General features: G+C 35.4%; 5 protein-coding genes across 5 annotated transcripts; all 5 read left to right on the top strand.

Moving 5' to 3' along the window:
• Window positions 1–2726: 2726 nt before the first annotated feature.
• On the top strand, window positions 2727–5272 carry LOC107913254 (red chlorophyll catabolite reductase). The gene is made up of 2 exons (XM_016841781.2): window positions 2727–3219; window positions 4590–5272. Exons 1-2 carry the CDS (start codon window positions 2881–2883, stop codon window positions 5208–5210), a joined length of 960 nt encoding a protein of 319 aa, XP_016697270.1. The 5' UTR covers window positions 2727–2880; the 3' UTR covers window positions 5211–5272.
• A 108-nt stretch (window positions 5273–5380) lies between these two features.
• On the top strand, window positions 5381–6984 carry LOC107913255 (caltractin). Its single transcript, XM_016841782.2, has 7 exons — window positions 5381–5537; window positions 5871–5985; window positions 6076–6112; window positions 6195–6222; window positions 6317–6469; window positions 6554–6656; window positions 6809–6984. Exons 1-7 carry the CDS (start codon window positions 5535–5537, stop codon window positions 6871–6873), a joined length of 504 nt encoding a protein of 167 aa, XP_016697271.1. The 5' UTR covers window positions 5381–5534; the 3' UTR covers window positions 6874–6984.
• A 733-nt stretch (window positions 6985–7717) lies between these two features.
• LOC107913256 (pentatricopeptide repeat-containing protein At4g19191, mitochondrial) lies at window positions 7718–12618 on the top strand. Its single transcript, XM_016841783.2, has one exon. The coding sequence runs from the start codon at window positions 7917–7919 to the stop codon at window positions 10821–10823; it is 2907 nt and encodes a 968-aa protein (XP_016697272.2). The 5' UTR covers window positions 7718–7916; the 3' UTR covers window positions 10824–12618.
• A 388-nt stretch (window positions 12619–13006) lies between these two features.
• LOC107913257 (protein DETOXIFICATION 49) lies at window positions 13007–16741 on the top strand. The gene is made up of 2 exons (XM_016841785.2): window positions 13007–13661; window positions 15245–16741. Exons 1-2 carry the CDS (start codon window positions 13500–13502, stop codon window positions 16649–16651), a joined length of 1569 nt encoding a protein of 522 aa, XP_016697274.1. The 5' UTR covers window positions 13007–13499; the 3' UTR covers window positions 16652–16741.
• Window positions 16742–18004: 1263 nt separating this feature from the next.
• Window positions 18005–18577, top strand: LOC107913258 (calmodulin-like protein 30). The gene has a single exon (XM_016841786.2). It carries the CDS (start codon window positions 18005–18007, stop codon window positions 18575–18577), a length of 573 nt encoding a protein of 190 aa, XP_016697275.1.
• The last annotated feature ends 358 nt before the right edge of the window (window positions 18578–18935 follow it).

Below are 18935 nucleotides of genomic sequence, written 5' to 3'. Positions count from 1 at the left end.
CGTCATGGTTTGCACTCAATAATACTGTACAACGATATCTAACAGAAGTTTCCATTCCCAAATCCTAATTTCATCTATCCTGTAACATCTCATTTTTTAGTGGTGTTGGAAATAGTTGTTTTGGGGACCACAAATCCGACGAGCGAGTCCATAAATATTATTATTTAATATTTACTAGTTAAGTATAGTATTATTATAAATTTTGATTTGATAATTTATGTTATTTGAATGAATAATTAGGTTTTTAAATGGTAAATCCTTAAAGTCAATTGATTTTAGAAAATGAGGTATCAAGACCTCATTTCTATCAACCAAGCCCGCAAATATTTAAATATTTAAGGAGTGCTATTAGGGTCATATTAAAAATTGGTTAAGAAATTTTAATGTTTAGATAATTAATTAATTGAAAAGGACTAAATTGTAAAAGCTGCAAAAATTGATTTCTATTAGTTAAATGGATCAAATAACAATGAAAAGGTGAATTAATGGACTTGGATGGTAATTATACCATATTTGTGGTTAGTGGATGATATTGGTTGGTTTTTGGTGTAATTTTAATAGTTTAAAATGGTTAATTTTGTAATTTGATAATTAAATTAAAATGTTAAAACAAACTAAAAGACAAAAAGGCTATCATCTTCTTCAATTTGCTATTTTGCAAACTGAAAACCATTGTTAGGTGAAGAAAACTTTCAGCCACAACTTATATCTCATGCATGGTATTAGCCCCGTTTTTGGTGATTTTTATGTTTTTGAGCTTGTATTAGCTTAATCTAGCTAGCCCGGAGGTCAATTTGTAAAACTGTTAAAGGTTTAGGGATTTTCCATGAATGATTTTGGGGTGTTACATATCTTGTCAATAATTTTCCTCCATACCAACGGTTATAAACATGCAATACATGCATTTCACTTACATACTAGCATGGAGTACGCTATTCTTTTAAACATAGATTTTTAACTATCTCATGCATACTAAATTATGTAGCGGATACCATATATCAAACAATCTTATGCATGCTTGACATTTGAAATTAGCAAAATTCATGCATCATTATAGAATCATGCCAGCCACACATCATTCCAAGGATAGAGTATAGAAACTCACTTGACATTTCTTTGCCTTCTTCGCTTAGCCTTTCTGAATGCCAGAGCTTCCACTTTCCTAGCAGCTAAGCATGACAACCTAGAATTGTGAGTTAAACTTGATATTCTCAACTTAAAATTCAGGTTTTCAGAAACATGTAGAACCCCTATAGAGGTTTCTGGAAATCCTTACCTTCATTCTCTCAATTTTACATATACAAAAAGACCAAGAACCTTAGTAGATTCTTTTATTTTTGACTTAAACCTCTTGATCATCGCTCCCATAGTTATCTCTTCTTCAGAGCAACCAAGGAAGATGAAGAAGAGAGAATGAAATAGAATTGAGAGGAATCCCCCTGAGAATTCACTTCTCGGCTATTTATAGTCCTTCATGCACGGTCTTCAATCATATAGAAAACATCCATTGGTAATCATTTTGCCTCCCACTAACAAATCAGTTGATTTTAATCCAACCGGACCAAAATTAAATCTCAACTATATCCAAACTTTTATAATTTTATTACTGTTTAAAATTTGTATTAAATGTTATAAAAAAAACTTTGAAAACTAGTATACATGAGTTTATTAATCAAATAAAAAAATTTCACACACCCAACTTCCAACTCTCAACATCCCCAACCCCAAGTCAAAAACTTTTTAACCCTAATTTTTATTTTTCATTTTAAGACTAAAATCTCTCAAATTGGCATAGAATATTTAATTGAAGATTGACTTTTTTTTAAAGGTTACTTGGAAATGTGAATAATGGTGATGAATGAATTTGTGTGGGTTGATCCTTTATAAAACTTTAATTGTTTAGTGAGCTAGTATTAGATAATTTTGTGGTTGAATGTATGAGATAATTTTTTTGCTTATTTATGTTGTATTTATCAATTAATTGTTAAATGCTTAGAATGAAATAATTTTTTTGTTTAATGCATGAGATGATTTGTTTTTTTTGTTGTTGTTTATGTTGGATTTATTGAATGGTAAATTATATTTGTGAATTTATTATTAATATTTACATTATTGATGAGTATTTTTTATTTGAAATTGATTTACTCTTATTTATTTAATATTTATAAACATATTTTGTATACACATATTAAATATTTTTAAAAAATAATGGTTAGTCCAAAACGATATATAGACAAATCAATATTAATATGGCTAAATGTTATATTCCTAAAGTTTCAAGTTTGTAAGTATACGACAATCCTCAAGATTCAGTGAAAATTTTGCTATTAGCCGATTTAACTCGATGAATGCCGAGTTAAGATGTAACTAGTTGATATCTTATTTTATGTTGTTATTTAACTCGATGATGTAATTACTAACTACTTTGACAAGTGGCATAGCACAATTGAAGTAGGACATCCTCTCTACTCTCTTACCTCATCCAGTTTCTCAAGCCCCTCCCTTAATCATCAAAAGCTCTCTTTAACCTTATACCATCAACAACATTTATGATAAAATTAAAATTTTTTTTCCTTAACCACGTATTAATCTTAATAGAACGATTGATGTTTCATAGGTCGTGCTATTAAATAGTTTCTTTATGATCGTACGTTTAATTTTATTACTAATTAAATATTAAAAAAGAATATTAATATTTATATAGTTTTTGGAATAAATTTAAAAAAAATCGATATTAAGACATCAATCCGTCGTAGGCTACGGGGTTAGGATCCTGATGTCGTGTCCGCCTGTTCTTTCAAGTTCCGTAACGGAGTAACTTGTATTCTTCCTTAACCTCTGTGCATTAACAAAGGGGCAGCCATCCGACAACTGGAACTAATGGCTGTCGTTTTCCCACACTTCCCACTTCCTTCACTCTCATCTTCACCTTCACCTTCACCTTCTTCTTCTTCTTCTTTCTCTCAACCTTCACCCAGACCCCAATTTTTTGCATTCTCTGCATCTCCCATGGACAATTCCCCCAAAAAGTTCATGGATTTCCCATTCGTCACTGCCCCGCGTAGGAACTTGATGATCGATCTCGTATCCACGATAGAGAACCGTCTACACTCTCAACTCAAACCATGCACTTTACCTTCCGATTTACAACAGTACTACAATCCAAGTAAAACCTCCCATGGCTCACTGTATATCCGATCAGGCCATACCTCTTCTCAGGTATTTACTTTACTTTCTAAACATTTTAATTTCAATATTTTAGTTGCTTGTTTAATTGCATGGAACAAACACTAAATTAAGCTCACCTGAGTTGACAATTTCTTAAGTGAGCTCAAATTGAGTGGAAATTGCATCTTTTTGATGACTAACTGCTTCACGAGTTGCTATTGCAAGGGTATAGCGTTGAATTGTTGATTAATTCCATGCCTAAAACTTTTAGGTTCATGTGGCTGAGTTTCTCCAACTTCTGTTTCAACAGGCCGAAATGGTTTGGTTTATTGGTCATAAGACGTGTTCAAAACTTTCCACACTAGGTTATGTTATATGCATTATCTCAAACTTGTATAGTGAAGTTAAAGCAAAATGATTTTGCATAGTGGCTTGTGGTCGTGTATTGGACTTGTGCATATTGGTATATTATTCAGACTAGTCAGTGTTTTGAGGTTTTAGTGTGGTTGGTAACAAAAAGACCTTGCAAAAGTTCGTCATATGATTCCATATAATCTTAGCTTAGGGTGAGTTTGGATGGGCGGTGCGTTTATCTGCGGTTAGTGTAAAACCTGCGGTGGCGGTGAGATTAGATGTAGCGATACTGTAGCGTGAGACAAAAAATAAGCTAAACGTACCGCACCGCACCCAATTGCCCATCCAAACCCACCCTTAGCCTGTTTTGTTTTATGAAGATCTTATGGACACACACAGAGTCATAGAAATGCATGCCTAATAAAGTTTTTACAAGGCAAAATGAATTGCATTCACCATTATTTCCCCCGAGAAAGTAAATCAAATGAATTGTAAGGAGGATGACATGTTTGCCAAAATTGGTATGATCAATGAATTTGGAAGTGCTTTTATGTGATTTTAAGTTCTTCCTACTTCTTAGTTTTAACTTCTGTGTGCATGCTGCACCCGGCTTGTTTTCTGGTTAAAATTTTAGATGGATCTTTACTGTAAGGATGCTTAAAGTAACATCCCAGGCCCCAAACTCCTGTTTTTAAAGGCTTAAATTTACCAGAGTTGGTTGTTGCCGCCGAAAGGTAGAGATGATATTGATCTAAGGATATTGTGTTTGCTCTCTGGCTATTAGAACACTTAATGAAGGTGCATAGGTTCTTTCTCTTCAGTAACACTGTTGTACCATTGCCATTACACTAAAATTTAGCACCATCCACTGCTGTTCTCATTATGTTAATACACTATATTGCTTCATATACCATCTGAGAGTGGTCATCTGGTATCCATTTTGCTAACTCGCAACACTGCCATTCTGTATTTATGTGTTGCCACTTGGGAATTAATTTATTTTATTAAACTTATTGTTTAATGTCCCCTTTTCGGGATTCTGAACATATGGAATGTGGTTTCTTCAGGTTGATTTCATGCTAGGAAGTTGGTTACACTGTGAGCTGCCAACAGGGGGAGCAGTGGACATAACAAGCCTTTCAGCTTATCTGAATGCTTCCACAGATGCACCGAATTTCCTGATTGAGCTCATACAGAATAGCCCAACGTCACTTGTTCTCATTCTGGATTTGCCACCTCGAAAGGACCCAGTCTTATATCCTGAATACCTTCAAACTTTTTATGAGAACACCCGGCTTGAATCACTTAGGCAAACGCTTGAGAAACTCCCAGAAGTTCGACCGTACTACTCCTCAGCACTTTACATTCGATGTCTCACCTCTCCCACGTCGATCATGATCCGAATCAACACGGAGGGAACTGAGGGAGACGGACCAGGACGCATGGAGGAGATTATAAAGGATCACATAGATCCTGTGGCGAAAGAAGCATTGGGGATATGGTTGGATCAATGTGCTTGTGGAAACAGAAATGTGGATGAGGCGGAAAAGGCATATTTGGAGAAGAGGGATGGATTGGTTAGGAACAAGACAATTGAGATTGATATAGGCTCAAGCTTCCCAAGATTGTTTGGACCCGACGTAGCAAATCGTATATTAGAGGTGATAAGGGAAGCATTTAGTGGATGACTGCTAAACAATTGTATGCTCCTTGTTGTACCTCAGTATATATGAAACATGGAATTTTCTTACTCTTTTCTCTCTTTCATGGAATTTTCTTTTCAAAATGAGCCCGAAATTATCAGCCCAATGGCCTATAATTAGATTAGGCAAGTCAATTTTACAACGGGCCTATCATGACTCATTTACTTGCAATTTTTGATTCTGGCGATGAAGATCAAACAACTGCCTATATATTGATGGCTTCGGCTTCCAATCTTAAAAAGTTAAACCAAAACAAAATTCCTATATTTGTTCAAAATTCAATATTCAAATCAAGTATCTGAGTTAGCCATGGTATGTTCTTCGTAGTAATCGTTCAGATCAGTTTGCTTTAATTGATAATAATCATCTATTAAAAATAATTGTTGAAGATTGGATTTTTGATATATATTTTTCCGATTCTTCTTGCGTGTGTGCTTTCATTTACTGTCTACTATTGGTAGATTTAATTTGGGATTAATTTTGAAATTCGGGGTTTTTATAATAAAACCATAAAGTTAATTTAACTTTTGTTTATTTATGGTTTACTGAGATTGCATATATGAGTGGAATAGTGTTTTGAATCTTTTAGAGAACTTGAACTGTGCTCATTATGTGTTCTAATGGATGTTTTGATTACACCATTAGGCTTATGGAAGGGCATCGCAGAAAGGCAAGCATAAGGGACGTCACCAGGGATTAAGCCAACAAAAGAGGCAAGAGATTAAGGAAGCATTTGAATTATTTGACACTGATGGCTCAGGTATGGGAATGGCTTGTTATTATGGGGTTTATTTATCCACGATACATGTGCTCGGCATTATGCTAAGTTATAGTTCAAATTTGCTTACAGGTACCATTGATGCTAAAGAGCTGAATGTGGCCATGAGGTATGAACATTTTTGTCTCTGCTGTTTCGCATTTATGAATGAAAATATCGACGATCGGAACTAAAAGTATTTAGCATTGCAGGGCTCTTGGTTTCGAGATGACAGAAGAGGTAATTGTTGAGATGTTTGCCATTATCCTTTAATAGATAGATAGCATATGAAGTTGATATATTCTTCAAATCCTTCTGTGCTGTATCGCAACAGGAAATCAAACAAATGATCGCGGATGTGGACAGGAATGGCAGTGGTGCTATTGATTTTGATGAGTTTGTGCACATGATGACTGCCAAGATTGGGGAGAGGGACACTAACGAAGAGCTTATGAAAGCATTCCAAATCATCGATCAAGATAACAATGTAAGTACCTGTGTTTTCTGTATATTTGGAATTGATGGGGGTGTAAGCTGTTCATGTTTTGATTCTTCCTTTACTTGGATCCAGGGAAAGATTTCTGTCCAAGACATTAATCGCATTTCAAAGGACCTTGGTGAACTCTTATCCCAGAAAGAGATTCAAGACATGATCGAGGAAGCCGACCGAGATTGTAAGCTCTTCTTGAATCTTTATATAGTATAATATGATGTTGGTGCAGCCATAGGCTTCATATGCCATTGCGTTCTTCACTTAATTTGTTGAACACTTTGCTATCTAAATCCAAGCAAAAACATTATTAATTAGTGCCAATTCTGGATGCAGGTGATGGTGAGGTAAACATAGATGAGTTCATGAGGGTGATGAAGAGAACAACATATGGCTACTAGAAGTTACATTTAATGCTCAAGCGAGGGTTGATTGAAGTCATGCTATAGCAGTAGATTTTGTAAATAAAAAAGAAAACCATGTTTTGGATGTTCTAAATACTGAATTTAATATTTCATCATATTAAATACCATGCTGTTTTTTTTTATGAAGTATTTATGTTTTCTAACACACAAATATAGAAATATCACTTAATTTTTTTTTCTAGAAATCAAACCTCCAATTTAACGATATGATTTGAATTCGTAAAATTTTTAAAAAATTAATTATATATGTCTAAGTTTTTACCACTTATTTTATGAATGATAAGAAATGATACTCAAATTTATTACAAAAACTAACTTGTCCCCCTAGCGGGGGATCTCATACAAGCACACATCATATGAATTATGGTGAGTAAATTTAACTTGTCTATTTGTATCTTGATTTCCCTCCCTAGAGAAGTGGCAAATATACCAGTGGCTAAAGTACTCTAGCAGTTATAAATTCTTCGAACCAATACAGAATTAGAACCTGCCAGCGTCTTCTCCTGAATAGTTTGTACCCCTCAAAATTATTAGATAAGATTAAAACTCTATCATAACCTTGATCAAATAAGAGAATCAATCTATTCAAAATGCCTCACATCTTAACAAAGCAAATACCCAAATATGTATTGTAGCCCAAAATCCACTAGCCACTTGTGAAAAATTTTCAAATACATTCTCGTAACCTAAACCGAAGACATTGACTTTATTTTGAACGTTGATTAATTAATATATTTTATCTCCATCCATAATCAAGCCCAAGATTTTCTTATAAATGGGTTCTATGAATCCTTAAACAAAAGCAAAGTTTTTCCCCACTTTTTACTTTTATCCATAATACTACTGAGATATTGCTTAAATAGCTTACAACTCACCCCAGTATTGGTTCTATTCTTATGGTTGATGGTTGGTATATACAATGATCATAATTCAACCATTTTTACACCTAAAAAAAAAACCTTACAAATAATCTCAAAGGCTTGTCCGAATTCGGAACTCCAGATGATGAACAATTATTAATGGCGGGAAACCTATTGACCACCACCATGGTTTTAAAACTTCCATGTGGTTCCTTTTCAAGTTTCATGCATCTCTTAAAGCACTGTCAAAGCATCCAAGACTTAAAGCCGCTTAAATCTCTTCTCATCGTACAAGGTCTCATAAGAAACAACTTACTGCTAGGACATTTTCTTAAATCTTGCTTTTATCTGGGTGCTCCAAATTTGGCTCTCTCCACCTTTTACAAAATTCAAAACCCAAATTTATTCTGCCAAAACTTAATGCTGAAAGGTCTTTCTAGTTATGGTCTATATGGAGATCTTTTGTCTGTTTATACAAAATGCCGGGTCTTGAATTGCCCATCTGATGATTTTACATTTCCTTTCGTGATTAAGGCTTGTTCAGCTTTAGGTGCTTCTGGGATTGGACAGCAGATTCATTGCGTTGTTTTGAGAAAAGGGTATGAAAGAAATGTTGTCATTATGACTTCTTTTATTGATTTTTATGCAAGAAATGTCGATATAGGGATTGCGCGGAAACTGTTTGATAGAATTTCTGACCCTGACTTGGTTTCATGGAATGCTTTGCTTTCTGGTTACTGTTTTAATGGACTTGATAAAGAAGCATTGGGGGTTTTCGGGGAAATTCAGGGAATGAACATAAAGCCTAATGTCAGTACTTTGGCAAGTATAATCCCTGCATGTACGCGGTTGGGGTATTTTTATTTTGGTAAATCTCTGCATGGTTTGGCTGTTAAATGTGGATACTTCTTCAACGATTTTTTGGTTCCTGCTTTTATTTCAATGTATAAAAGTGAAGTGGATTTATCTAGTGCTAGGAAACTGTTTTACTTTGCTGTGGAAAGGAATGTTTCTGTTTGGAATGCTCTGATCAATAGTTATACGCAGAATGAGAGGTTTTTCGAAGGTTTTGAGATGTTTCGGGAAATGCTTCGAAATGATGTGCAGCCTAACTCAGTGACGTTTGTGTCTACTGTTCCCTTCTGTGAGAACTATTTTGATATTAGCTATGGCGGATCTCTCCATTGTTGTGTTATTAAACATGGATTTGGAAGTCAGGTTTCTGTATTGACAGCTCTCATGTCAACGTATGCTAAGCTTGGGGAAATAAGTTCATCTGAAATTTTGTTTGATCAGATACCAAACAAAACACAGCTGTCATGGAATGTGCTGATTTCTGGTTATGTAAATAATGGACTACCGGATGAAAGTTTGGTTGCATTTCGCAAAATGCAATTGGAATGGTTCAGTCCTGATGCAATTTCAATTGTTAGCATCCTTTCTGCCTGCTCGAATCTAGGTGACATTTTACTTGGTCAGTCGATACATGCATTTGTAGTTAGAAGAAGTTTTGAAACAAATATTAATGTTTCAAATGCAGTCCTGGCATTTTACTCTGACTGTCCTTTACTCTCCACTTGTTTTAGGCTATTTAAAAGAATGGCAACTAAGAATACAGTATCATGGAATACTTTGATATCTGGGTATGTACACAGTGGACAAAAGGATAAGGCAAATGTGATTCTTCACCAGATGCAGAAAGAGGGAGGGAAGTTGGGTTCTGTGACTTTGCTAAGTATCCTTTCTTCTTACAGTGAGAGTGAAAATTTCAGGAAAGGAACAATCCTTCATGGTTATGCAATCAAAACTGGGTGGGACTCTGATGTTTCATTGACAAATGCACTAATTAGTATGTATTGTAACTGTGGAGAGCTTGATGCTGGATCACTATTGTTTGATGCCATGCCTGAAAGAAGTGTAGTTTCTTGGAATTCATTAATGACTGGCTTCCGGCATTACAACTTATCAAATGATGTTCTAGTCTTGTTTGCTCAAATGGTGAAGGAGAACCAAAGACCAAATCAAGTAAGTATACTAAATTTATTGCCCATGTGCAGCATGTTGTCACAGGGTAAGTCCATCCATGCGTTTGCACTCAGAACAGGGATGATAGAGGAAACAACTGTTCTTACATCTCTTATCTTCATGTATGCTAGATTTGGTAAAATAAAATTGAGCCTCCTAGTTTTTCAGACGGGGAAAAGATGTGATATTTCTTTGTGGAATGCTATCATGTCTGTGCATGTTGATACCAAAAATGCCAAACAAGCAGTTGCTTTTTTTTGTGAAATGCTCCAGATAAGTTTGGAACCTGACAATATAACAGTTTTAAGTTTAATCTCCTCATGTGTTCTACTAAACAGCCTGAATCTAGCGGATTCTGTGATGGCCTATATCATATGCAAGGGCTTTGACAAAGATGTGGTAGTTAGTAATGCCCTCATAGACCTATATGCAAGGTGTGGAAGCATTGTTGTCGCGAGATTGCTATTTGACTACTTGTTTGAAAAAGATGCTGTCTCTTGGAGTGTGATGATTAATGGATACAGATTGCATGGAGATGCCGAAGGTGCCCTCAAGCTTTTCTCGAGGATGCGACTTTCAGGGGTGAGCCATGATGCCATTACTTATTTAAGTCTTTTATCGGCTTGTAGCCATGCTGGTTTAGTTGAGGAAGGCCAGAGGGTATTCAACTGTATGGTTGAAGATGGGTTATCTCCAAGAACAGAGCATTATGCTTGTATGGTTGACCTTCTTGCGCGAGCTGGTCATTTGCATGAAGCTTATAATATAGTCAATAGACAGCCATTCAAACCTTCTCTAGGCATGCTTGAATCCCTGTTAGGTGCTTGTAAAATGTACGGGAACATTGAAATTGGACAGAGAATTTTTCAGATGCTCTTCGAAATGTATCCACAAAACTCAGAATCTTATGTGATGCTTCACAATATATACGCAGCAGCTGGAAAGTGGGAAGACGCCAACACAGTCAGGTCTATTATGGAAGGAAGACTGCTAAGAAAACTCCCTGGTTTTAGTCTAGTTGGAGATAACTTCACATATTAGCAGTCCTCTAAAATGTGCTAACGGGGAATGAATGTCAAGGCAAGTAGACAGCTCCATGTGACCATGTTCGAAGAGACCCACTGAGCTCCATGTTAACTAATGGTAGCCAATAAAGCAGTTATCTGAAGCATATATGCTAACAGTAAATGAATGTCAATCCAAGCCATGAAGGAGGTGATCTCGATTTTCCACTGTGTGCAATGTGAACCACTGCTAGCTAAGGACCTGGTCGAATAACACTGTTATCCGTTGTTTAGAAGATAACAAACCTACTCGGATGGGAGTTATTCAATGCAAATTGCCGCATTAGAGAACTAAGAACTAGCTGGTGAGGTATCGACCAACATCCTCATATACTTTGGGGAACCAGCTTTTGTTTTCTTTCTGAAACTAGAAATCAAAACGATCCATAAGGTGAAATGGCGACAGGAAGTTATTAAAAGAAGTAATAAATGATGCAGCCTGGAGAAAAATAAAGCAAATCTTTACTTACAGTTGCAGACACCGGTAAGCGACTGGTGGAGAACAAAACATGAAGAATCTTCATGAAGATTCCTATATGCTTTGTGGAGCCGGTGGTACTTTACTGTTATATGCTGCCAGACCAAATGGTCTAGCTACGTCAAATGGTACCAGAGTTGTGAACTAGACTCTTATATGCGTAGAGGAAAGACCCTCGAATTTGGGGAGGCACACCTTAGAGTCGAGGCTTGAGAGCTCTATTTAAAGGGGGGGGGGATTTGAAGGGCTTGAGAGTGTCACGCGTTGTGAGCATTGAGGGTGAGGGTGAATTGAGGGGTTTGGTGAGAGCTCTATTTTGGTAAAAACAGAAGAGCTTGTGAGCATTTTGCGAGTGGACTGAGGCTGAAGGGAAAACATTCATAAAATCTTTCAAAAATTATATTTCAGATGTGACTAAGGATCATTAGGGACCATTTGTTTGTTTTAAAGATAGCTTCCTCCAAAAGATGCTTCTAATACTTTCATCTTAACCTTGACTTTAATTGCTTTGGAAAAGAAAAAGAATCATGACTACTTCATCAGCTAGAAATCAAGATCAAAAAGCTTATGTTGTCTAGCTAGCAAATCCCAAAGAAATTAAGACGATGGGAGCAAAAATCAAACAATTAATTCATCTGAGGGCTCGGTTTCATTCATATTCTAGTCAGATGTAATGCTTTTGATTCACAAATGGAGCTTTAGTATCAATATTAAATAAGTTTTTCATTCCTAGGCCATGATCTTATTTCAAACTTGGAACTATGATTAGAAGCTTTAAAATAGAAGGCAAATCGTCCCTCCATTGATTAACAACTTGTCCGATCAGCATATCATATCCCAACATGTAAGAAGGGAAAATATCAAAATTATGATTGAATTAACCCCTAAAAGGTAATCAAACAAAACAACAATAACGGGGTGGGGGATCAGTTAGGCCATTGCTTGGAATCAGCATGTGGCAGGGTCCCCAACAGCAACAGCTTTGGAAATCGAGAAATCGTTGTTCATTTCCAATTGGATATCATCAGTCTAAGTAAGAAATATCTTCCCAAAGTGGAGCAGAGCCCATTTTGAGGGAGTTCCCAATTCCCAATCAATGAAACCATAGCCTTCTTAGCCATGCCTAATAGAATGAAGTACTCTTACCATCGCAAAATATATTAATAAGAGTTTTTGAAGACCCCTTTTCTTTGTCCCTATGTGAAGGGGCCATTACGCTCCGTTGGCAGACCTGAACAAGGATATCGTGACCATCTACACCACCCTCTTCTCTTTTTCCCATCAAGGGAAAGATAGAAGGAAACGGTAATTGCCTGGCTGTTCTGCCAATTTTGCTTGGGGTCCCTATACCCTATTACTTTATTTTTAGGCGCCTACGGACCACGATACCAAGAATGATTAACATCATATATATGATAAGGAGCATAAATAAATGAATGATTAATTTCTTGGCTGATATAACCGAATAGGTTAATGCGGTTGATCGAGTACTCATTACCACGTTGACAAGCACATATGCATTGTTGTTCTGAAAGTATTAACAGCTAACAAGTAATAGTGATAAAATTTCAGTATTTCACACCCAAATTAAGCTTGAAGATTTGGCATGATATGATGAGTAGGAAGGGAAAGGAAGTAGTGCACGTGCTCAGGGAGAGGAGGTATTACAAAAGAACCAAAGGGAAAAGAGGGTCCATGGAGAGAGACAAAACAGTGGATGTCTCGGAGATTTATAGAGGGTTTGTTTGAAACTTGATGATGTGTTGACAGCTTTCCATGTTTGGCATTTGGAAGGACTGCCAGCATTTTGTTTACAAAACAAAAATTGCTTTTTAAGGTATACCGACGCGCCCTTTTCAAAGAAAAGGACGAACCACCCGCATGGCCTCCTCCTTTCCCCCTTATCTCCTTCCATACCTCCATACCCACACTCCTCCATTTCTCATCCCCTCTTTCTCTATCTTCCCCTCACTCTCTTCTCAGTCTTCTAAAAACAAAGTTTGCTTCTAGTGGTATATGCACTAGATTATACTACTAGAAAAGAGAGGAAGCTTGTATTGACTGACCCTTTCTCTCTTGGTCCTTTTTGTTTACTCCAAGACTCGGTCTTTTCCCTTTTCTTGCATGTTTTTGAGAAGAAACATATACTCTCCAGGTTTATTCTGACTAAAAGTAATGAGTGATAAGGGAATTGCAGCTTATTACAGTTCTACTGCTCCTTTGTTACTCAATGAAGGTATTGATAGAGTACCTCAGGAATGTGTTAAGGATGTTTCACCAGAAGAGCAAGATTCCTTTCAGTGCCAGTGTCAAGCTTGGCAACCATCACTTTCAAAGGTTAGTTACATGCTGACGCCACTATTCCTTGTTCTTACTCATCTAATCTAAAAAAAAAAATATTTACTCTAGTTGAAAAATATTCACTAAAATAATTTGAAATAAACAATAAAATAACACGTTATGGGAACTAGATGGCCGACACCACTATTTTTTTATTAAACAAATCATTTTTAGGGTTTTGGACACTAGATAATTGACACCCATATATATATTTTTTTAAAAATTTTTTGGGTGCTGACACACTGATGGCTGACATCCCTTTATCCGATTAAAAAATTAATTTTTGGGGGTGTGGTGTCGACTCCAAAATCACTCAACAAAAGAGTTTGAGAGTATTACAACATAACCCCTATTTGTTTTCCATCCTTTTTTATTTCTCAAGTTTAATTACATATTTTAATTTTAAAATAATATTAAAATACTTATAATGTTTTTTAATTATTACTGCATCACTCACATTATTATTAAATTTAAAAATTAATTTAAAATAACGTGTTATTATTATCATATTTGAATTTTCATGATTTTTTTTAAAATTTTTGTTTTTATTTCGTTAAATGTATTTTGATTGTTGATAAAATCAAGTATAAATAATAAATTAAGTCTAAAAAATTATATTTATTTTTAAATATAATGATAATTTTTTGGAGGTGATTTTGATAAAAAGTTGTTCAAGTTATCTTATTTTAATATATTATTTAAGAACTTCAAACGAATGTATTTTAAAACTATTTATTAATTTTAATATTGAAATTTATAATTTTGAAAATATATTAAAATACTAAATACAATATCTAAAATGACGGTAATTGATACTAAACTAGTTAATTTTCAAATAAAAAATAGTTAATTTAAAATTAATTTAAATTTAATATGCACAATTAAATTATATGTTTTTTTTATAAAATTAGAATTTGGTTTAATGATTTTCATTTTTATAATAATTCAAATAAACATTGCTAAATTATTGTTTTTTTATTTTAAAAATAACGAGTAATATATTTATAAAATATGTAGTTCAATATATTTTAAATTAATTTTTAAATTTAATAATAATATGAGTGATGCAATAATAATTAAAAAACATGATAAGTAGTTCAATATTATTTTAAAAGATAAAATATGTAATTAAACTTGAAAAATAAAAAAGATAGAAAAACAAGGAGGGGTTATGTTGCAATATTCACAATCTCTTTTGTTGGGTGATTTTGGCCATTTATTCAAAATTATCTTTTTAGTCAGATAAAGGGGTGCCGGCTATCATGTGCCAGCACCCAAAATTTTTTTAAAAAAATACATAGGTGTCGACCATCTAATATTTAAAACCCCAAAAATCATTTTTTTAATACAAAAAATAGTGATGTCGGCCATCTAGTTTCCATAATCTAATTTTACTGTTCATTTCATGTTATTTGGGTGAATAATTTTGAACTAAACTCATTTTTATAAATATTATTTTTTTTGGGTGAAATGGGTAAAATAGACTGATTTTTATCTAACTTTTTAATAGGTAAAAAAGAAAACCAGATAAATCCAATGCAAAAAGGAAAATATCTTTTTGTCATTTGTTTCTCTCTCAGGTTGTTGAAGAGATCAAGCAGCTTTATGCGATAGCCTTGCCTATGATAATTACTGGCCTTCTTATCTATGGAAAATCAGCAATATCGATGTTTTTTATGGGGAAATTGGGCAAGGAAGCACTGGCAGGAGGGTCTCTGTCTATTGGTATTGCTAACATTACAGGCTATTCTGTCATTTCTGGTCTTGCAATGGGGATGGAAGCTATTTCTTCTCAAGCCTGTGGAGCCAAACAATGGCCTCTTATGGGCCAAACCCTTCAACCCACCATAGCCATCCTTACAATTGCCTGTTTGCCCATTTCAGTTCTATGGCTAAACATTGAGTCCATCCTTCTCTTTTGTGGACAAGACCCAGTTATCTCCTCAGTTGCCTCTACTTATCTGGCATTCTCTCTCCCAGATCTACTCTTCCAATCTCTAATAAACCCTCTAAGAATTTACTTAAGAACCCAAAACATAACCCTCCCTCTTATGTTGACTGCAGCCTTTTCCCTTGCTTTGCATGCTCCTATCAACTACATCCTTGTCCACCATCTTCGCCTTGGCATTCAAGGTATAGCTGTGGCAGTCACCATAACAGATTTGAATTTGCTTGTTACCCTTTTGCTTTACCTATGCTTCTCTGGCATTTGTGACAAAACATGGCAAGGTTGGTCCCTGGAATGCTTCGATGAATGGAAGCCAATACTTTGCCTTGCTATACCTTGTTGCCTATCTGTTTGCTTGGAATGGTGGTGGTATGAGCTTATGATAGTCCTTTCAGGACTTTTTATCAATGCCCCAGAAGCAGTCGCTACAATGGGAATCCTAATACAAGCCACTTCACTCACCTATATCTTCCCTTCGTCTTTGAGTCTAGCAGTCTCGACACGGGTTGGTAATGAGTTGGGAGCCAACCAGCCAAGTACGGCTAAAACCTCGTCCACGATCGCATTATCATGTGCTGTTTTATCTAGTTTCATGGCTATGTCATTCATGACAACAATGAGAAACGCTTGGGGACAAATTTTCACAAACGATAAAGCCATTTTGTCGTTGGCAGCAATGGTGATGCCAGTGGCAGGGCTTTGTGAACTAGGGAACTGTCCACAAACCACCGGTTGTGGCGTTCTGAGAGGGAGTGCAAGGCCGACTTTGGGTGCCAACATAAATTTAGGATCCTTCTATGGTGTTGGATTGCCAATTGCAGTTGTAATGGGATTTGTGATGGATATAGGGTTATTAGGCCTTTGGTTGGGATTATTGGCAGCACAAGTTGTATGTGCCATTGTCATGGTCATAGTGGTGGCTAGAACAGATTGGTTTGTCCAAGCAAAAAGAGCCGAACAACTGACTGGTATTAATGCATTAGTGGAAGAGGATCAAAGCAAAATCCAGGGTTTAATATCAGTAATGCTTGTGAATTAGCCTCTTTTTTTCCAAGTTACAAATTACTTCAATGCTCACTGCTTGTCGTTATGTTCCATTTAGGTGTTCAATCAAGTAAAAGTTCTTTTAGTATGAAAACCACAAATGTCTAATGCAGGGCAGGCGACCCTAGTTTATATCCAAAGGTTTTAAAGGAACAAAAACAAATTCCCATGGTTTACACTAAAAGCCATTAATGTCTTACTCTTACAAATTCAAACTTCAATTTCTACTCTTTTGGGTAATTGATTTCATCGAGAGGATTTCAAATGTTGGAATTTAAACCATAAACTTATTAAATTCAACCTCTTTTGATGCGTAATTTGGATGAAATCATATTTCATTTCTTAGCTAATTTTATTTGAGTCATGACTATAATAAATGTTAAGAGAATGCTACGCCAAAAAAAAAAAATCATTCCAAACTCTAAATCAAAGTTACTTAAAATGCCAATCGGTTTGATACAAGGGAAAATTAAAACGCAATTTTTTTACTTTTATAAAACGTAATTAGCTTGTAAGTTGATTGAGTCTTAATTTAGTTGACATCTATATTATTCAGAGTTATATCCGAAGCAATATAGAGTAACGGTGTATCCATGTGCAAATCCTGTCACCACTTTCTAATTAAGAATATAAAAATATGACATTAAGTATATAATTAGTTATATATAAAACACATATTTTCCTTTATATATTATTTTATATTATTAATATATTTAATGATAAATAATAAAATAAACAAATCAAATCAAATCCTATTTTATTATATTAATTTTATAATAGGATTTTAGAAATGGTGATAGTGGTTGTTTTTAAAAGTAAGGAATGAAAAAAAACCATGGAATCCATCCAATAACAGAAATAGGATTTTACAAATCCTCTTTTCCTTGAACAAATTTTGCTAGGTGAAGAAAAGAATATTGACCAATAACACTAGGAACATTTGGTCCCATCATTGATACGTAATTTACAGATAAAAGAAGAAGCCTTCGCCGAAAGGCGAGTCGAATTGGAATCTAGTAAGGTCATGTGTCTATGATTCAACTTGTAGTGGAAGAATACCTTCTTTATGCTTTAGCTTTTGCCTACCATGGTAGCAAAGTCATTTTGGTTACACCATGCCATTTCCGCGTGGAATCTCGACTTGTATGGATGGAAATTGACCTCTTGGAATAAGAATATCAATTATCAAACCCAAGTGGACCGCCTCTTTTTTTGGCTTGTTTTAGGTCCCCGAATTAAAAGAGAGATTCCAACATGCTCTTGCAAATTGATCCAAAGAAGTCAAATTGTCACACATATAGGGAGAGGTGCTTGACATAGGAGATTGTGAAGAAAACTATCAAACAGAATGTCAAAACTGAGTTTTATCGAGTTCAAATATGGAGCATTCCCAAGGAAGTTGTCAAGGAAACCGACAACACAGTTGAGCATCAACAAGGACAGCCTAAAGTCGAACGTGTCTTCAAGAACTTATCAGCCCAATGTGGAAGAAATGAAATGGGTGTTCGACAAATTCGACACCAACAAAGATGGTAAGATCTCCAAGGAAGAGTACAAGTCAGCTTTGAAAGTACTAGGCAAAGGAATGACGGGTGCCGAGGTGACCAAAGCATTTACCGCAATCGACACCGATGGAGATGGCTTCATCGACTACAAGGAGTTCATGGCGATGATGCAGAACATGGGAGAAGGGATCAATGTCAATGACATCCAAAGTGCATTTCGGGTGTATGATTTGGACGGAAACGGGAAAATCAGCGCCGAAGAATTGATGGCGGTGCTTAAGAAGATGGGAGAGAGGTGTAATCTGGAAACTTGTCGGAAAATGATTCGAGGGGTGGATGCTGATGGAGATGGCTTGATTGACATAACCGAGTTCACCACCATGATGACTCGCACCATGAAATTATGTCAGAGATAAGCTACTTCTAATCATCAACCTAGGGCCTTTGTTTCGTATTGGAATAATGGCTATCAATGCCTCTAAATATGAAGCTATATATATATATGTATATGCTAGTAAAATGAGTTGGCAAGTGTCCTTTGCCCCTATTACATTCTTCTATTTTTAATAACAAAAATGAAGGCAGATTAACTTGAATTGGCAAACATTTTTTTAATTGCTGAAGCTGCATATCTAGGTCTCAAAACTAAAACAAAAAAAAAAAAATTACTGATATAGAGCGCCCCTCCCCTTAAGTGCTTAAATAGAACAAGTTTTGGCTTGGGGAGGGGGAATCGGTTTACACAAGCCGGATTTTCTAAAAGATTCGAACTAT

Source organism: Gossypium hirsutum, chromosome D11, assembly GCF_007990345.1.
Source record: "Gossypium hirsutum isolate 1008001.06 chromosome D11, Gossypium_hirsutum_v2.1, whole genome shotgun sequence".
NCBI classification, from domain to species: Eukaryota; Viridiplantae; Streptophyta; class Magnoliopsida; order Malvales; family Malvaceae; genus Gossypium; species Gossypium hirsutum.
Note: the sequence above shows the minus strand (reverse complement) of the source record. Positions and strands in the feature narration are given on the sequence as shown.

What these genes read in the sequence shown, in the direction of transcription:
- LOC107913254 (XM_016841781.2), top strand. Translation starts at nt 2,881, where the DNA reads ATGGCTGTCGTTTTCCCACACTTCCCACTTCCTTCACTCTCATCTTCA. An exon ending in CAGGCCATACCTCTTCTCAG is followed by an intron (nt 3,220 to 4,589) that starts GTATTTACTTTA and finishes TGGTTTCTTCAG; the next exon opens with GTTGATTTCATGCTAGGAAG.
- LOC107913255 (XM_016841782.2), top strand. An exon ending in ATTTGACACTGATGGCTCAG is followed by an intron (nt 5,986 to 6,075) that starts GTATGGGAATGG and finishes ATTTGCTTACAG; the next exon opens with GTACCATTGATGCTAAAGAG. An exon ending in CGAGGAAGCCGACCGAGATT is followed by an intron (nt 6,657 to 6,808) that starts GTAAGCTCTTCT and finishes TTCTGGATGCAG; the next exon opens with GTGATGGTGAGGTAAACATA.
- LOC107913256 (XM_016841783.2), top strand. Translation starts at nt 7,917, where the DNA reads ATGGCGGGAAACCTATTGACCACCACCATGGTTTTAAAACTTCCATGT.
- LOC107913257 (XM_016841785.2), top strand. Translation starts at nt 13,500, where the DNA reads ATGAGTGATAAGGGAATTGCAGCTTATTACAGTTCTACTGCTCCTTTG. An exon ending in GGCAACCATCACTTTCAAAG is followed by an intron (nt 13,662 to 15,244) that starts GTTAGTTACATG and finishes TTTCTCTCTCAG; the next exon opens with GTTGTTGAAGAGATCAAGCA.
- LOC107913258 (XM_016841786.2), top strand. Translation starts at nt 18,005, where the DNA reads ATGTCAAAACTGAGTTTTATCGAGTTCAAATATGGAGCATTCCCAAGG.